This window comes from Crassostrea angulata, chromosome 6 (assembly GCF_025612915.1).
Source record: "Crassostrea angulata isolate pt1a10 chromosome 6, ASM2561291v2, whole genome shotgun sequence".
NCBI lineage: Eukaryota > Metazoa > Mollusca > Bivalvia > Ostreida > Ostreidae > Magallana > Magallana angulata.
The window spans coordinates 60,997,309-61,013,062 of NC_069116.1; the positions used below are offsets into that span (position 1 = coordinate 60,997,309).

At 32.7% G+C, this 15,754-nt stretch overlaps 1 protein-coding gene across 2 annotated transcripts in view; it reads right to left on the reverse strand.

The window, feature by feature from the left end:
* LOC128188091 (platelet endothelial aggregation receptor 1-like) overlaps positions 1-13,980 on the reverse strand; it is a 70,805-nt gene extending 56,825 nt beyond the window's left edge. Inside the window, exon 1 of one of the 2 annotated variants that reach the window (XM_052858905.1) lies at positions 13,800-13,980. In XM_052858905.1, the coding sequence (XP_052714865.1) occupies positions 13,800-13,860 (61 nt within the window). In that variant the 5' untranslated portion in view covers positions 13,861-13,980. The remainder of the gene's footprint in view (positions 1-13,799) is intronic. The other variant, XM_052858904.1, reaches the window with a different exon arrangement.
* Between the last annotated feature and the right edge of the window lie 1,774 nt (positions 13,981-15,754).

Genomic DNA, 15,754 nt, shown 5'->3' on the forward strand with positions numbered 1-15,754 from the left:
TATACTTCGAAATAATAATTATTTCAGCAATTAATTCAGCCAATCACCTTAGCCATAACTTTTTCTGCGCGGCTCAATCTTGTATTAACACTTCTCTAATGTCAACATCCGGTCATGATACTCACATTCCATTTTTATGACTTATAGATCATATCATCGTCATTTCAACCAGCAGGCGATGCATGTATATGGCGGCCCATGCGGTTACCGAAAAGACAATTTTATGAGAAACCACATTTGAATGTTTATATAGTAACTGCTTTTATTTTAATTGTTTGAATGTATACAATAGAATTAAACCTTCTTACTAAACAGTAGATCATAACTGGAAAGCTATTCTTCGATTTTATCATTTTATATAGTTTCAAGTGAAATAAGAAAGGGGGACAGCTTATCTCCAAATCAGCATTGATTTATTGATTTTTGGAGATGATCCTCTCAAAATATTCTAGCCAGTCAATAGTTTAAAATAAATCACTGGTCAAAATTTTGGTCAATATTTTTATGAGAAGCTTATATTATAATTGACTGTTTGTCTATTTACATGTACAGGTACATTTCTATATGTATAGTAAAAATATACTACAGAATGCAAGAAATTCAAGCCTTGTCTGTATGCTTTTTGCAGCAATTATACAATATAGGTCACAATGAATATTAAATATGGCAAATTAACAATTAATTTGTTACACAACAGCATGGACATTTAACCTTAAAAATGTCATTTTTTGTCTTTTCTGCATATCTAGTCTAAAGTGGAAAACTAGCAACGAAAGCAATAATTTTGCTTATTATGTATTAGTTTTTGTTTAACAGGTCGTAATTCCCTCGTTATCCAGATAGCTGCAGTATGAGAAGATCGCTGGCACTGTTTTGTCAAAAAAAAAAATCCAATTTCTTCCTCTGCATCTGAAGTGATAGTCATAGCATTGAAAAATGGTCAAATGTTCCACGGAGGCAAACCTGTTCAATTCAGCAATTTTCCTCTAATTTAAAATACTTAATTGACTTCATTGACAAGGAAATTATGTCATTCTTACTGGGCATAAGATTGTCTTAAGACTGCCATGTCAACGCAACGAAAGCAGTTGGAAAGATGGATGCTTTTTAAAATCATGTTGATACAAAGCTTTTGTTGAGGTCACAATTCCCATGGTTGCCATCTTATACCCAACATACTTGAGTTTTATCTTCTTACATTGTGACACTGCTGCCCATGATGGTTTAAAATATGTCACATTCCTTCAAAGACTTGTATGGTCAGTCAATTTTGATTCGTTAGAAGGCATACTTTTCTCTGCTAAGTGCTACGTTTTCACTTGAACGTTTGTCAATGAAGAGAATCACTAAGTGTATGGATAGAAAAATAGCTGCCTGTGACTTGAACTATGCATTTAGTAGGGGAGAGGAAGAGGGCATACGACAAGTTTTGTTAAAAGAGTGTGGAAGTGGATTAAGATTAACAAAATCATCAAAGATCATACATTCCATAGCTGAACATTTTAGAAATACTTTTATAAGTGATAGTTAAAGCTCATTATTTCAGAAGTGTATATACTGCCTTTGATTTTCTTTTTACCTGAACTAGTTATTAGTTCCAGTGCATGTATGTACAGTATGATGTAACACAACACAACAACATCCCCCCCCCCCCCCCCGACAAAAGAATAATTTTGATGTGGATAAATAGATCAATTCTACTGACAGTATATTTTGAATCACCCATTGCTATGAAGTGTTCAGTTTATGTCTATATTCTCGCTACCTGGATGGAATGATTATGTCATACAGAGAATTTTTATAATTTATACATTATTTTAAAAAGTTTCATAAATTAGAAATATAATTTGCAAAATACCTTATGTTATTCCATGTTATTCGCACCAAGATCAAGGTCACACCAAGACGATAATTTATGAGCACTATTTTTATAAAAAAATTTAAGTTTATTTGGTTGTATGTCTGTTATATGTTCATTAAATACTATTATTTACATAATTACAATTGCTATTGAAGCTTAATCCACCAATTTAAAAATTTTGGTGAAAAAAAAAATGTTTTGCTGCAAATATGGCTTATTTTGTTACCATAAAATGCTTCAACTAAAATAATGGGTAGATATGTATCCAACAATAGTTTTCTCTTTTATGCATACTAACCTCTACTTTTCACGCCTTTATTTGGAACCATAATATGTAAAGAAAGTGTACAAATATTTTCATAAAAAGTTTAATTCAAGAAAACTGTCTATCTTTGGTTTATATGCAATGTTTACAACGAAAAACTTCTCCACTTTTACTTGGAGAACCCATTTTTGGGCATAAGGTATACAAAAAGTTATTTCATAGTCTTTATTTTTGTCTAAATATAAACTCAAGTTTTCAAGTTAACAAAACTGAAAATGTCTGAAATCTGCCTTTTTTCTTAACAATAGGAAATTTCTGGTCAAATTGCACTTTCTCTGAGAATTTCCATACACCACTGTTGGTCCATGTTCACGAGATTGGATCTCTCTTAAATAAAAACTAACATACACTTTTCTTGTTTCCATGTTTTCTTTTCATTTCTTAAACAGTGTACTTTTAAGAATTTATAGGCATCTAAAAAGTTTAATGTAGGTTTTTTTGTGAATGAGCAGAATACACCCTAAAGGTGGAATAACGCATAGTAATAAAATGGCTGACCTCTCATCTAAACGAAATTTTGTTTCATTAAAAGGATTTTATCGACTGCAAATTAAAACTTACCTCATAGCCAAGTGGATAAATTATCGGGCTTGTGATTTGTACATACCAAGTTCGAATCCCACATGGGCTTTTGTTGTTACTCACTGAATTGGTTTTTAGATATTAATTTTTTATTCCCAAAATGCAATTTGTTCGCTTATTTGACATAATTTTAGTTTATATTATTTATTATTATATATTTCATAATCAAATAATTTACAGTTAATTTGAGTGACTTTTCCAGGTGTTTTATTCCACCTTAAAAGGAATATAATATTTCGTTGTATAATTTTATTTTTTGTTTTAAATTCATTACAAGATTAATGAAAATTTAATTTTCGCACATTATAGGTTTTTTTTCTTATAACGAAAAAAAAATTGTTAATGTGTCTTCCACCAGACACCTGAAAACATTTTAACCTGTGCAACATCTTGCAACCCTATATATTAGCCTGGTTAAAGATTATTATGCTCACATTGATCAAATTTCTGGTACATTACATCTTAGACTGATATTCAAATAACTTAAGTATATGCGAAAAACGTTAAAATTTAAATGATCCACAATTATATGTTTTATAACTTTCTTGTATTAACAACAAAGATTCTTTGTTTAAAAAGCTCATTAAAAATGTTTTTTCAATGTCTAAACTTATTTTTCTTGTGATACAGATAACTGTTCAATATTTTTATAGCAAGTCTTGTTTAATAATCCATTTTTAAATTGACTTTTACTATAATTTAAAAAAAGACTCTAAAAGTGATATTTTGAATATACGTCACATACCACAAAAATTCTTTTCATCAACAGATTCCGTACTAAACTGAAGTAGGGGTATTAAAAAAGTCTACTTGTAAACACCGTGTCATCAATTGCTTCTTTAACGAGACATGAGAGTTTTGTTTGTGTTTTCTGTTTTTCAAATATTTAGCGAAGGTTTCTACTTATCTAGTACTCTAGCTTTCTTTCGCACACTTAACCTAAGTTTGACTACCCGAGAATAACAGCATGAGCTTATAAAGGACTTAAACTTAGACAAGACGATAAGATTCTTTTCACGTTCCTGTACCATGTTCAAACTCTTGTACGTTGCTAACAATGCATAAGTTAATAAACAAAAAGCATTCTCATTTCATATCTTAAGATATTTCTTTCGTTAACATATAAAAAAAAATGCCCAGGGACCTCAATGCTCCCCTGAAATATAATGGCTAACAGTCATAACTTTGACAAAAGCAGCTTACAGGCGTCAACAGTAAAATTGCTGTAGATTTAATTGTATTTTCCGAATGTGTTTACTGATGAATTTCACTTTCAATAGAAATTTGCAGAAAAATAAGTGCCTATGTATTTTGAAACATATTACGAATTTCACATGTAGCCATGTTTGGGATTTTAGATCATCCTCAGAGTTTTATTTGTATGTGGTTACTTGATTTAAAGATAGCATAAAACAGCGTATGAGAGAGAGAGAGAGAGAGAGAGAGAGAGAGAGAATGAGCGATGTTCATAATATGTAATAATAGTACCTTACCTGTCCCCTTACAATAAACGAACAGCCGTGCCTCATTTCAGGGATGCATGCTAATATACTTGTTTTTTGATGGTGTAACCTGTTTTAGTACCATATCAATAATATTTCTGCTTACAAATATAAGAACAGTGTGTTTGACATTATTGATACATGTTGTTTTTTCTAAAAAAAAAATTGATCACGTAGAATTACTTACCTTGTCGTCAGACATTTTCAAAACTATATCGCGTCCGAGTCTATATTCACATATATACCAGGTGTGACCGGTCATTAGAGGATGCTCACTCCTCCTAGGCTTCTGATCCTCCCTCTATTTTTTGGAGGTCCGTGTTGCTCTGCTTTGAATTTATATTACGTTTAATGATTTTTTGAAATGATTGACGGTTTGTTATTGTCATTTTTTTTATCCTAAATCCTTGTTCGGCGCCTGTCCATTTATTGATAAAAGTACTAAAGTTAAAATCAGTATTCTAAACAGTCCTTCCACTTCGAAGTTGTTAGCCGTCAACTCCACTACAGTGCTATTCTTTGTTAAATGCATGTCAGTTGTTAAATTGTACATATTTAAAAGTTTATTCATACCAGTATCTGTAGAAATATTGTTTGTGGAAGTAGTTAATGTAACTTTACTGTTAATAAGTTAGTATTTCACGCTGTGCACATCTTTATGAAAAATCCCAAAAGATTATAACAATATTACATAAATAGTATTAATATCTAACTTAGAGCACTAAAAAAACAGTGGATTATATTGCAGATTTATTTTATTACTTTTATAAGGTTTTTATTTTTTTGTGTTTTTTTTTTGGTCTATTTTGTTTCTTCAATATTTGTCTCTTTTTATGTATTTTTCCTTTTTCATTCATTAATTCTTGTTGTCTGTGCATGTTTGTTTTTGTACATCCATTATTTCCATGTGCTATACTTGTATAATTAATCTAAGTACACAATGTTATCTCAATCCTGTTTGTAAAACGAGGAAAAAAATAGGCTATGCCTGCTGTCCGATCCTATATCATTTTAAAAGGAAATACTGTTTAAATCAACAGTTTAGTGATAAAATATATTGTTCTTAATTTTATGTCTCGCTATAGGTCCAGTGATTGCGAGGATGTGAACCAATATTCAATGAATTATAGTCGGTCTTTAAAAATGAGACGATAGGTTTTAATTAACTTCCACTTAATCTCGTACCAATGTACACATATGTGTTAAGTACATTGTGTGATTGCAGCGTATACATGCATTTCGAAAGAATTAATAAGAATCAAAAGACCTTGATTATGGATGTTTGCGGTAGGCCTGCTAGCAAAACTCTAGGGTTTGCTAACAATCCGCTTTTTTTAAAAAAAAAATCACTGATGAGATTTAGAACCAAATAGTTGATTAAATTACAATATTATGTCATTTATCTCCATCGCAAAACATATATAGTATATACTAAGTATATAAAACCAATGTACACATATGTGTTAAGTACATTGTGTGATTGCAGCGTATACATGCATTTCGAAAGAATTAATAAGAATCAAAAGACCTTGATTATGGATGTTTGCGGTAGGCCTGCTAGCAAAACTCTAGGGTTTGCTAACAATCCGCTTTTTTTAAAAAAAAAATCACTGATGAGATTTAGAACCAAATAGTTGATTAAATTACAATATTATGTCATTTATCTCAATCGCAAAACATATATAGTATATACTAAGTATATAAAAGCTCTTGTAAGCCTAAGTTGTTTTGGACATTTTATTTCTTCGAAACTTAAAAATTCCATATTTCATTTTAATTCAATAATGTAAGTTTACACATATAACCTGTTCATGTAAAATATGGTATGCGCATTTTTTATCCTGCTATAACACTACATACATACACACAATCGCACAAACAAATAGTTTTCCTATTATACATAACCGTCTATCAGATGGTCAACCATTCAGTTAACGAATGTGACATCCATCTAATTTTATAAGGTTTTTTTATGTTTGAAAACTAGGTGGATTGCCTTTCTTTCATTATATAGGCGTCTAGATAAAGATTTTAAAAAAATCAAAATGATTTACCTTGCCGAATGTTTCGTATTGTGTAGTATAAATTATTATATTTTGATATTATATATAATACCACTATCCAGAGACATTATTGCAACGAAATAAAACTTACTAAATTCGAACAACTTTAATTCCTCGTTCAAATCTCTGAATTTCATGTTTGTGTAGCGAGGCACGCATTTTTGTTAAAAGTTACCCGTTTTATTGAATTATACAATTAAATGCTTATCAATCATATCCACTCATTAGTATATATTTTATTCTTCTTTACAATAATATTCATTGTACACAATTAGTTAGTAGAGATAACAGATGTTTCTGTCTAATACACGCATTATTTTTATTTAAAATATGGCATGGGTAAAACTAAACACCTATTAAATGTGTAGAGCGGTTTCGCCATATTGGGCTCTTCCAATATCAATGAGGAGATTGATAACGTGCTCACACCCAGTATCTGTATATGTGAAACTCTTGTCTATGAGTGCTCTGCGGGTTAGGCGTTGGACACGTTGGCTGAGTTACGTTTTTTACAAAGATAGAGCTGTTAAAATCCTCGATCGCTAGCTACAGCTCGGCAGATGAATAGAAAGGTTGAACACAGAATGTCTTAGTGGTTTAAGAAAAGTGTGCGCATTTTTTCAAGGGTACCGGCCTTTGGGGGTGTTGGTATCCTCAGTTGAGCACTTGGGCTACAAGAGGTGTTGGCATCCTCTGTAAGGAACTGTGGTTATAGAAGGTGTTGGTAAATCTGCTGTTTAGACCGAGTGGTAGCACAGATACCCTTGTTACGGTGAAGTAACCTGGTGAAGAGTCACCAGGTAGCAAGAAGACCTTGTGCTTGGACACTTGGTTTTAGTTGCTTGGTTTGAGATATTGGTTTGGGCAATTGGTCTAAGACACCAGTTGAGATTTGAGACATTGTTCGGTTTCATACATAGCCTCATCAAGAGAAACCAAGATCTTGTTACGTTGCACCTATCGGTTTCGGATTCTATCCAAATTCTGATTCTACCCAGGCCCTTGTTCCACAGTAACGGCAGACTGATAGTCTAACCCCCTGCACGTTACATTTGTTCGATTAATACTCCAAAATTTGATACAAGAATATCCTAGTCGCAGACAGACTCAAATCATTGATTGCCCTAATGTTGGTAAGAACAAGAAGTCAGTGATCGAATTTTGTAAATATGGTGTCTTGAACAGTTTAATTTTTCTAAATGAATTTACGCCAGTTTACTGATAATACTGGGTACTATTCAAACGCAAAATTTGCATTTTAACACAAATTAACCTTCTTAATGGCATTTTCAATTTTCATTAACTGAATACTACATGTAAATTCATAAAATACTTGATATTTCTTTTTGTGTCTAAAAGAGTTTTGGTCTATTTAAAACTGGATAAATGAAATTGAAACGTATTACATCTTTTTACTCGTAACTCTAACCATTATTTTACTTAAAATCATTAACCTTGACATTTTTCTTGTCTTAACCCGGTCCAGAACAATCACTTACTTTAGCTTTATACATATTACAGTATTATGGGGTTTTTTTAATTCATCTTTAGGCGAGCAGACAGAAAATATACAAAGAATGAATACTTACGGAAAGAAAAAAATGGATAAAAAATTTCGAGATATTCTACTTTCCTGGAAGACCTACGCCAAAAAAGTTATTTTATGTTTTAAAGCATCACGAGGTAATCAGAATATTTCATTGAGTACATTTACTTCTATTAAAATGCACTATGGAATACACCAGAAAACAATATTATATTGATAAAAAAACTTTTTTTGATGCTGTTTTGGGATGTGCTAAAAGAGGTCTTAATATATATTCCCCTGTATATATGAGTATATGGGGAATATATACAAAGTATATTAAATAAAACCTTCAGAACACTAATAAGTTTAAAAGTCCAATTAAACGCATATTTATTTACTGTAGTCATTCATAGGTCATTTACATTTCAATGCTCTGTAAATTGTGTTTCCTCATATGCAAGGTTCTAAATAGATGCTATTTGTAATATTATACATGTATACAATTCTTATAGGTTAAAAAAGTCCAAGGATGAAGACAAAAAAAAACTCGACATTGCCAATGGTAGCAAGCCGGTGACACCCGCCGTGTGCTCTTTGTCGTAATCGGGGTAACAAAATCAGAAAAGTCCGTAGACAATTAGGTGATTAATTATGGTCTAGCAATTAGTATGGAATATGTGCTGATTTTTACTGGATTGTAGGAGGGTGTTTAAGGTTCTTATAAGGTATCCTATGAGACAGTTCGTAGGTGGTGAGAAATTTCTGATTGATAAAGAATTTTTAGCTTTTCTTTTTTGATTTATTGATGTACAAAAACACGCATTCAAAAAATGCATGCTTTGACATCGACTGCGAAAACAAAGCCTACGAAATTGTTACTATAAATAAAATACATAATTTTGAATATCAGCATAAAAATTTGCACTCTCTTTTTTTGATTGAGCATATACTTTATTATTCTTTTGATTGCAGAGTTCTTTCCTCTTCCATAAAGTGATCGTGACGTCAGATTTAAAATTTGTGTTGTCCGTTTATGAAATACACTACATTCAGCAATTCTATTCTTATTTTGATAGGTTATGGGATTCTTGACACAATTTTTTTCGTTGACTAAGTATCGTCTTCCCTAGATCTTGCAGTACGTTCCAGAGCTTCGCAAGTTTTGCGAGCTTCACTTGCTCTCATTCAATGGCAATTCTTTACAAATCGCTATTATACAATTTGAAATGTTTATAAAATACAAAGACAATTTTTTTGTTGAAAATCGATCAAGCTGAGGTCAAAATAATGAATTTGTACATATATTATAATAACATAAGTTTATTCAGATCAAAACCGAGATATTTACTTTAAGTTCATTACAATGTTATTTTCCTACATGTATCACCGTAGACAATACCATGCTTTTGGTTCTTCGACGACGATAAGACTTAACGGCTTAAGATGGTAGTAGAAACACTTTGATTAAATTGTAGGTCCGTATTGGTTGACCTATAGGAATTAAATAACAACACCCATTAGATACGTAAACAAGGGGTTATATTACTGTTGGTGTACACGATACTTGAACTGTGGGTTATCTAACTGTTGGTGTACACGATACTTGAACTGTGGGTTATCTTACTGTTGGTGTACACAATACATGAACTGTGGGTTATCTTACTGTTGGTGTACACAATACATGAACTGTGGGTTATCTTACTGTTGGTGTACACGATACTTGAACTTTGGGTTATCTTACTGTTGGTGTACACAATACGTGATCTGTGGGTTATCTTACGGTTGGTGTACACGATACATGAACTGTGGGTTATCTTACTGTTGGTGTACACGATACTTGAACTGTGAGTTATCTTACTGTTGGTGTACATAATACGTGAACTGTGGGTTATCTAACTGTTGGTGTACACGATACATGAACTATGGGTTATCTTACTGTTGGTGTACACGATACTTGAACTGTGGGTTATCTTACTGTTGGTGTACACGATACTTGAACTGTGAGTTATCTTACTGTTGGTGTACACAATACGTGAACAGTGGGTTATCTAACTGTTGGTGTACACGATACATGAACTATGGGTTATCTTTCTTTTGATGTACACCATACCTGAACTGTATGTTATCTTACTGTTGGTGTACACAATACATGAACTGTGGGTTATCTTACTGTTGATGTACACGATACATGAACTGAGGGTTATCTTACTGTTGGTGTACATGATACTTGAACTTTGATTGATGTTACTGTTATTGTACATGATACGTGAACTGTGACTGATCTTACTATTAGTGTACATGATACTTGAACTGTGGGTTTTCTTACTGTTGGTGTACACAATATCTGAACTGTGGGTCATCTTACTGTTGGTGTACACGATACTTGAACTGTGGGTTATCTAACTGTTGGTGTACATGATACGTGAATTGTGGGTTATTTTACAGTAGCTGTACACGATACATGAACTGTGGGTTATCTTACTGTTGGTGTACACAATACACGAACTGTGGGTTATCTTACTGTTGGTGTACACGATACATGAACTATGGGTTATCTTACTGTTGATGTACACGATACATGAACTGTGGGTTATCTTACTGTTGGTGTACACGATACTTGAACTGTGAGTTATCTTACTGTTGGTGTACACAATACGTGAACTGTGGGTTATCTAACTGTTGGTGTACACGATATTTGAGCTGTGGGTTTTCTTACTGTTGGTGTACAATATATTTGAACTGTGGGTTATCTAACTGTTGGTGTACACAATACTTGAACTATGGGTTATCTAACTGTTGGTGTACACGATACGTGAACTTTGGGTTATCTAACTGTTGATGTACACGATACTTGAACTATGGGTTATCTAACTGCTGGTGTACACAATACTTGAACTATGGGTTATTTTACTGTTGGTGTACACAATATCTGAACTGTGGGTCATCTTACTGTTGGTGTACACGATACTTGAACTGTGGGTTATCTTACTGTTGGTGTTCACGATACATGAACTATGGGTTATCTTACTATTGGTGTACACAATACTTGAATTGTGGGTTATCTTACTGTTGGTGTACACGATACACGAACTATGGGTTATCTTACTATTGGTGTACACAATACTTGAATTGTGGGTTATCTAACTGTTGGTGTACACAATACATGAACTATGGGTTATCTTACTGTTGGTGTACACGATACTTGAACTGTGGGTTATCTTACTGTTGGTGTACACGATATTTCAGCTGTTGGTTATCTTACTGTTGGTGTACATGATACTTGTACTGGGTGTTATCTTACTGTTAATACAGTTTTCTTCTTTTGATCCACGATTGCAGGATTTGCCATTCTCGTCTTTTTCATCAATTAGGTTGGTGTTTAATTCCAAGCTTCCAGTGCATTCTCCGGCAAATACGTAGCAGGTTACGTTAGCAGAGCAATCTTTTGACTTGCAAGTTACACATAAATGTTTTGCAAAAGGAACCCCAGTATAATCTGTAGAGAAATAAAAATTCATAAAATCGCCCGCGAGTTGATTTTTCACATTTAAATATCGAATGGTCAAACCATAAATGCTGAACGCCACAATCAATCAACAGTCAATATAAAAAAAAAAGCAATCACTATTTTAGTGTTTTAGAGTGTGTATTCATGTAGTAAACCTTTTTGTTAAACTTATTCTAATAAAAGATATCACAGCAAAATGACCCTTAGTACTTTTCATACTTTGATTTATTCATATATGTAGTAAAGGAAAAACTTACATGGAAAAAATAAATTAAATAAAAAACATAAACATGACAACTGATTAAGAGGTCTTGTTCCTAAAATTCACTTTTATGAAGTGAAACATTAATTCTATTTAGAAGAAGATATGCAGTGTACTAACATTATAAATGCTTACCCATTTCATAAAATGTTAACCAAAAATATATATTAGTTGCATTCCGATCTGCCAAATCGTTCTTCGTGTCGTAAGACTTTTTCTAATCATTCTACATTCTGTCAGCAAGGTACTCAGAACAAAGAATATTTTGGGATATTGGTAACACTGAGCTGTAGATACTCTGAAGAAATCTGTTGTTGTTTCTGTAAAAGTTAATAAACATGTTTAATACAATGTGCATGCACTACACATTTATCAGTATAGAATAATTTATAGCATGAATTTGAGTTTTATAAGGCTTAGTCAAGTATTTTATAGGAAAAATCTTACTGTCATATCTTTGTTGCGTATAGAAGAAATCTTGTCCAGGTAAAAAAGTGTTTATTGTTTCAGAGTATTTCACAAAGCCACCAGAAACGCTGCATGCCGTCGGCGGAAGAGAAGTCATGTTTTGTGGTGTAGGCATTGCAACAAAATTTGTCGATATCAATATGTTTGTCTGAGTTCCACCAATGCCTGATATATGAACAAAAATAACACTCAAAATTAAAAGATAAGATATACATTACTACATCATGCATGAATATTCACATCATGTTGTTGCACATCAGTGAAACCTTATTGGACAATGGAATGTGTGTTTTTGCCAGGCTGTGCATGTGTAATAAGATGTCTATTATTATGCCTTCTGTCAATACTCATCTATATTCGAATAGTATACAAAGTGTTTATTACGCGTGAGCATACTATGCCGAAAGGGAACCCGGTTAATTTTTTTAATCTTATGAGCACCGACAGCGGGTTCTAAACTCTCGACACAATTTTTTTTTCCTCTCTATAGCCCGATGCACGATCGCTACCCCACGTCTTTACATATGCTATCGAGGAACTAACAGTTACTTGTCAATATTGTATACATTATACTGATTCCGGCTACTACCGATTACTACATGTAGCACAGGTAACGATTTATGACAAGAACGGAGCTCCGTAGCTGCAATACACATCTTTATAGTGTAGAATGTTTCATTTTAGTCTTTTTTTTTTTTTTTACAAAAAGCACCGATGTATTTAATGATTTATTCAATGATGCATTTTATGAGAAAAATACACTGTTTATAAATATTATTCCTCTTTGGCAACAAAAATGTCATTTGACATTAACGAGGCCGAGTACAGAACGAGTACGCACGCTTTCGCGCAGCGTTTCATTTGTATTGTGACGTCATCTTTTTGCTTGGTTGACGCCATGGCGTGATAGTTTCAACTGCAGATATTCAGCGAAATTTGTTGAAAATGGCTCGTTTAATGCGTAAAATTAATGTTATATTGTGGAATAAACATAACTGTCTCGAAGTATAAGCTATATTTGGGCTCGGGTCGAAAACGTGAAGAGGGTTCAGCAGGCCTAACCCTCTGTCACGTTTTCTTAACCCGCCTAAATATAGCTTAATTCATATATTTCAAGACAGTTACCATGTATTTTATATTAATGACCCTTAATATGTGATGTTATGTATTTTTTTATTACTTAAATATGTCTGAATGCTTTAATAATACTATAAAGATCACCTTTTCCGCCTTTCTCAAATAAAAAATAGCCATTATCTGACAAATCTGGAAAATTGGGCATAAAAAATCAACTTTGATAAGACCCCTGGAACAAACCAAGAGGTAGAAGGTTTTTTTTATTTGACCATTTGATGCCTTTTAGCAATAACTTTAATATGTAGAACAGAAAAAGAAATCCCTAGGGCAGAAGTTTAAAAAATGTGCTAAATTGATACATTTCATGCGAAATCCCATAGGGTCCTATGTTAAAGATTAACAAACTTTGAGATGACCCCCTAAACAAACGGTGTGGTAAATGTTTTATTTTTTAATCTTAAAATAATAACTATATAAGTAGAAATTCAGGGAAAAAAATTCATTAAAAAATCTAGGGCAGAACTAATTAGACCCGGCCTCGTTAAGTGAAAGTTTTAATGCAAGGTTTAATTACCTTATCAATCAATAGTCGTTAACTATACGTGTACTATTCATGTACTTACAGAATAACGACACAAGAAAACAGGTCAAAGCCCTCTTCATCCTGTTTATGTAACTACACATGGAACACAAGTTAGAACGATGCCGACATTAGATGCCGATTTGTGTATTGGCCTTCAGTGTATGGACGCACGTTCACGTTAAAACCCTATACATAAGGTCATGTAAGGTTTTAATTTTATCATGCTCCTAGGATCTACAGAAGGAGAATACAAGTTTTGGTGTGCGGGACGAATAACAGAGACCTTTCCATTAATTAGCTTATTCTCATGAACACATTTAAAATTTCACTTGTTTTTTGTAACATAAAATTTTCTGTGCAGTAATATAGTATATTTATTTCCATGTAAATAAAAGTGCGTGTCAACAACGAGTTCATGTCAAGTAAAAATTCAAACCTAGGTGATCGTCTATCGAAAAAAGGCGTTCTATTTGTATTAGAATTGAGAACAACAAAAGAAGAGAATTTGTAGTTCAAATTGCGACCATGCCATTTAAAGTGGCTATGAATGTTCTTCTGTTAATTTGTTTGTTATAAACGCATAAAAGTTATCCTTGTGATTATAGTAGCATTGAGTTTGATCAGACGTTTAAAAAGAACTCAAATAGTTTCAGGTACTTTGGTTTTAAGTAATCAAAATCTTTTACTATTTTAAAGATTGCATTGAATTTGTGTTTCGACGACAAATTGACAGAGGCAATTCTACCATGTTCTTTTATATTACTCTTTTGACAAAATTAACTGAAATGAGAATAAACGCAATAAAGTTTTTCTTCAGAATTTTAAGGTGGAATAACACATCGTCATAAAATGGCTGACCTCTGACCGAAACGACATTTTGTTTTATTAAAAGAATTTTATCGACAATAACTCATATCTTACCTCAAAGCCGAGTGGGTAAAGTGTCGGGATCCGTACATACCGAGTTCGAATCCCGCAGGGGCTTTTGTTGTTACATACTGAATTGATTTTTTTTTAGATATTCATCCCATTTTATCCCAAACATGCAAATTTTTCGCTTATTTGACATACCGGTATGTATAGTTTATTTATCATAATATCGTTCATTATCAGATAATTTACAGTTACTTTGAGTGTTATTCCACCTTAACTCCAAAAGTGATGCTGTGAAACAACGGTGGTTCTACTTATGGTATATTTAGTGATGAACAACGCAGTGACTGTTGTTTTTGCGAACTTTTAAGCAATATTTTAATAATTAATTAACACGATATGCTAAGTTTGTTTACAAAACAAAAATTCATAAATATTAGATAATTTGATTTCGAGCCTTGTATATTCGTCCAGATGTTGAGATCGGTATATTCATGATGAGACAGTGATATTTTTTTTACAGTAATGTTGATAAACCTTTGAAAGTGTTTAGACTTATCAAAATACATCAAACATTTAATTAAAAAAATGCTTTTTTGGTGATTCATTCGGGATATGAAGGTAGCGACATTGCAGAAAAATACATAACACGCGTCAGAGGGTAATGTACATTTTTTGTTGTTGCAATGTTTGCTACCTCCATAACCCGCATGAATCATCAAAGAGAGCATTTTATTGTTTATATAAACATTTTTTCTTGTAACTAATTTAAAAATTGATCATAAAAAGTTAGTAAACTTCACTATATTACTGTTAACGTACTTAAGTAAGTGAGCTAAAAGAAACAACCAAATCGTCTCCTGGGAGACTTTGAGTTCGACATCATCATGATTATTTCGTGCAGTCCGTGATTTTTCTTTGTTCGCGGTATGTTTTGACCAATAGATAACACAGGGCGTGTCAATTTCAGTCCTGTCAGGACCTTGTCGGTTTCAGCCGCTGGAGATTGCGACCAATCGATAAATGGGGCGTATTAATTTCAAACTAGCTGTATCTATTGCTGCAGGTCTGTAGCTGCCGGTCTGTAAAAAATCGGATGGACAACCTGGGAGCTACAGTGCC